The sequence below is a fragment of the Montipora foliosa genome, chromosome 3 (genome assembly GCF_036669935.1).
Source record: "Montipora foliosa isolate CH-2021 chromosome 3, ASM3666993v2, whole genome shotgun sequence".
NCBI classification, from domain to species: domain Eukaryota; kingdom Metazoa; phylum Cnidaria; class Anthozoa; order Scleractinia; family Acroporidae; genus Montipora; species Montipora foliosa.
In genome coordinates this window covers 32,983,393-32,985,892 of record NC_090871.1, presented here as the reverse complement: position 1 = coordinate 32,985,892, position 2,500 = coordinate 32,983,393, and the positions used below count along the sequence as shown (strand labels likewise).

Sequence of the window (2,500 nt, the reverse complement as noted above, 5' to 3'; positions counted from 1 at the left end):
AAGTCCATTTTCGGGACGCAAACTGCAAGACATGTGGTTCTACAAACACTCCTTACTGAGGTTGAGAGTATCTTTAATGGAAGAGCCCTCACAGTGAACTCGGACAATCCGAACAATCTTGAACTGCTAACACGGGCCCACCTATTAATGCAGAGGAAGATCATCTGTTTGCCTCCTGGAGTCTTTGAGAAGACTGACATTTACAGAAAGAAGTGGAGGCAGGTTTAATTTTTGGCCAATTTGATTTGGGAAAGGTGGTTGAATGAGTGCATCCCAACTCTCCAACAACGAGATAAATGGCAAAGGGTGCTGCCTAATATCCAACCCAATGCCTTGGTTCTGCTTGTTAAGGACAACACCCCCAGGGGGCATTGGACTCTCGGCAGAGTGTTCGAGACGTACCTGTACAGACTGTTAAGATCAAGACCTAGGACGCTATTTATGTTCTTCCTATACAAAAGTTGTGCTTGTGTGAGAATGAGTTTAACTGTTGGGACGTTCTATGTGATTTTCTCAAGGCAGCCAGGATATTCGGGACAAATCTAATTTAAACATCAGATATGAAATTACCCAAAACCTGTTACGTTTTTTGATAGGGACCTGAGTGCTGGTCATGTGACCTCTTTTTTTCCACGTGACTAGCTTGTTCACCATTTGAGTTAAATCTGTGCCTATCCCCATCAACCTCGTATGGGATATAATGACATAGCAAGTGATCAGCCTTGAGCTGGCTAATAATAGCTCAGTTGGAAGAGAGTACAGCTCAATCACGTGGTCAAAGGTGATGATAGTTTCTTTCAGTTGTTCTTGAGAATTTCACAAATCACAGCTTGGCAATTAGAGATTGCATGCCAAATCTAAAAGCCAAGCTTTTAATTAAAAAAGTAGGTGTGTGATTTGTTTTTCTTGAGATACTCATTTTGGCTAACTTTTGTTTATACCTCAAATTGATATATTGAAGATTTTTCATGTTTTCTGAAAAACCATCCAGTTTCTCAATTTGGTTGTCACGGAGATGGAGCTTGGTAAGGTGTTCTAATCTATCCAGCCCTTCAAGAGTCCGTATGGTGTTAGAGGCCTAAAAACAAAGAAAGTGTAAATAAATAACCTGGTATGAATGCAAGAACTCGACATCTTTTCTAAAAGGAAGACCTTCTCTTGGATAATCATGCAATCTAGTTTGTATGAACAAAAACCTTTCTGTTATGAAAGCACTATGTCCCAAAGAAGGTCAGTTAACTCGTTATGTAGACAACACTGGAGCAAGTGACCCAACCAAAAATATTCTGGGAGATAAAATTATTGAAACAAACACACAGACATTTTCATTAACCATTGAAACAGTTTTAGACTTTTAGCAAATTGGCTGAAAATACAGGCTTATTTTGGCCAGTAGGCATTACATAGGTACGCTATTACATGTACACATGCCACATTAGTAACACCCAATCAAGTTTAAATAACTATGATTTTTCCAGACACTGTCATTGCCAGGGTGATTAAGGAAGATGACATTCCGAGACTTATAAAATCAAATGCTACAGATGGCATGCATAGAATACAGCCTACGACAGACAAGTAGGACTTCTGACTACTGATCAAAATCCTGTTGATCTGGCCTCAGTTCTTCAAACAGTGTATAACGCTATCCACCGGATAAATCACGATCTAGCGGATAAACACTAGCGAAAGCAATTGAGTTATCCAGTGGATAGTGATTTATTTAGTGAATAGCGTTATCCACCCTTCAAACAACTGGGGCCTGACCTTGACAAAGCCAGGGATACGTATGGGTTCAATACCATGTTGACACCAAACACGCTTTGCTTTGCTGCAGTTCTTTGAATGATTGACATATGTGAAATAGTTTGTAACATTAATTAACCCCTTATCAAACGTTTTCCACTTCATTGGTCAGTCATGGAACAAACCCTGCACGGGGGATCCAGGATTTTCCTTAGGAGGGGTACACCACTAAGGAATGCACTCCCTGCATTCTCTCCCTAGATCCGCCCCTGCCCTGGCAGGTTTTGCCATCTTTCAAGGCACATACAGAGAAGGTTTTACGGAAAAAGGTTCTTGCAATAAGATAAAGAAAAAATGTTTGGGAAAGCGGATTATTGAAGTGTAGACGTTTGTTGAGGTGAAAGCCGTTTTAAAGCCCCCCCCCGAAGGCACACTTTTGTTGTTGTGGAAGCTGTTTGTTTCCCTCTGTGAACTTAATAATAGTACTTTACCATGTAAAGTTCTTTTAGGTTTGGAAGATTAGACAATCCCATAGTAGTCATCAGCTTGTTACCACGCAGCTCCAATACTTTCAGTCTCCCTAACTTGACAGGTTTAAAGCCACTAACCTCTATTATCTCATTGACTGGCCAAGCAAGAAAAAAAGAAATAAGTCAAAGGACATCATGATACTTTTCGTACACTTCATTATTAATTAGTACTTCAAAGTTAATTCCACCACATCTTCACAGTACAAGGCTGACAGTCTTTGGAG

The 2,500-nt window shown here is 40.2% G+C and overlaps 1 protein-coding gene across 2 annotated transcripts in view; it reads right to left on the bottom strand.

Moving 5' to 3' along the window:
* LOC137997324 (leucine-rich repeat-containing protein 23-like) overlaps positions 1–2,500 on the bottom strand; it is a 48,750-nt gene that overhangs the window by 15,938 nt on the left and 30,312 nt on the right. For both annotated transcript variants that reach the window (XM_068843251.1, XM_068843250.1), the window contains exons 6-7: positions 2,238–2,371; positions 942–1,078 (exon numbers count right to left, since the gene is read on the bottom strand). In XM_068843251.1, the coding sequence (XP_068699352.1) occupies positions 942–1,078; positions 2,238–2,371 (271 nt within the window). The remainder of the gene's footprint in view (positions 1–941; positions 1,079–2,237; positions 2,372–2,500) is intronic.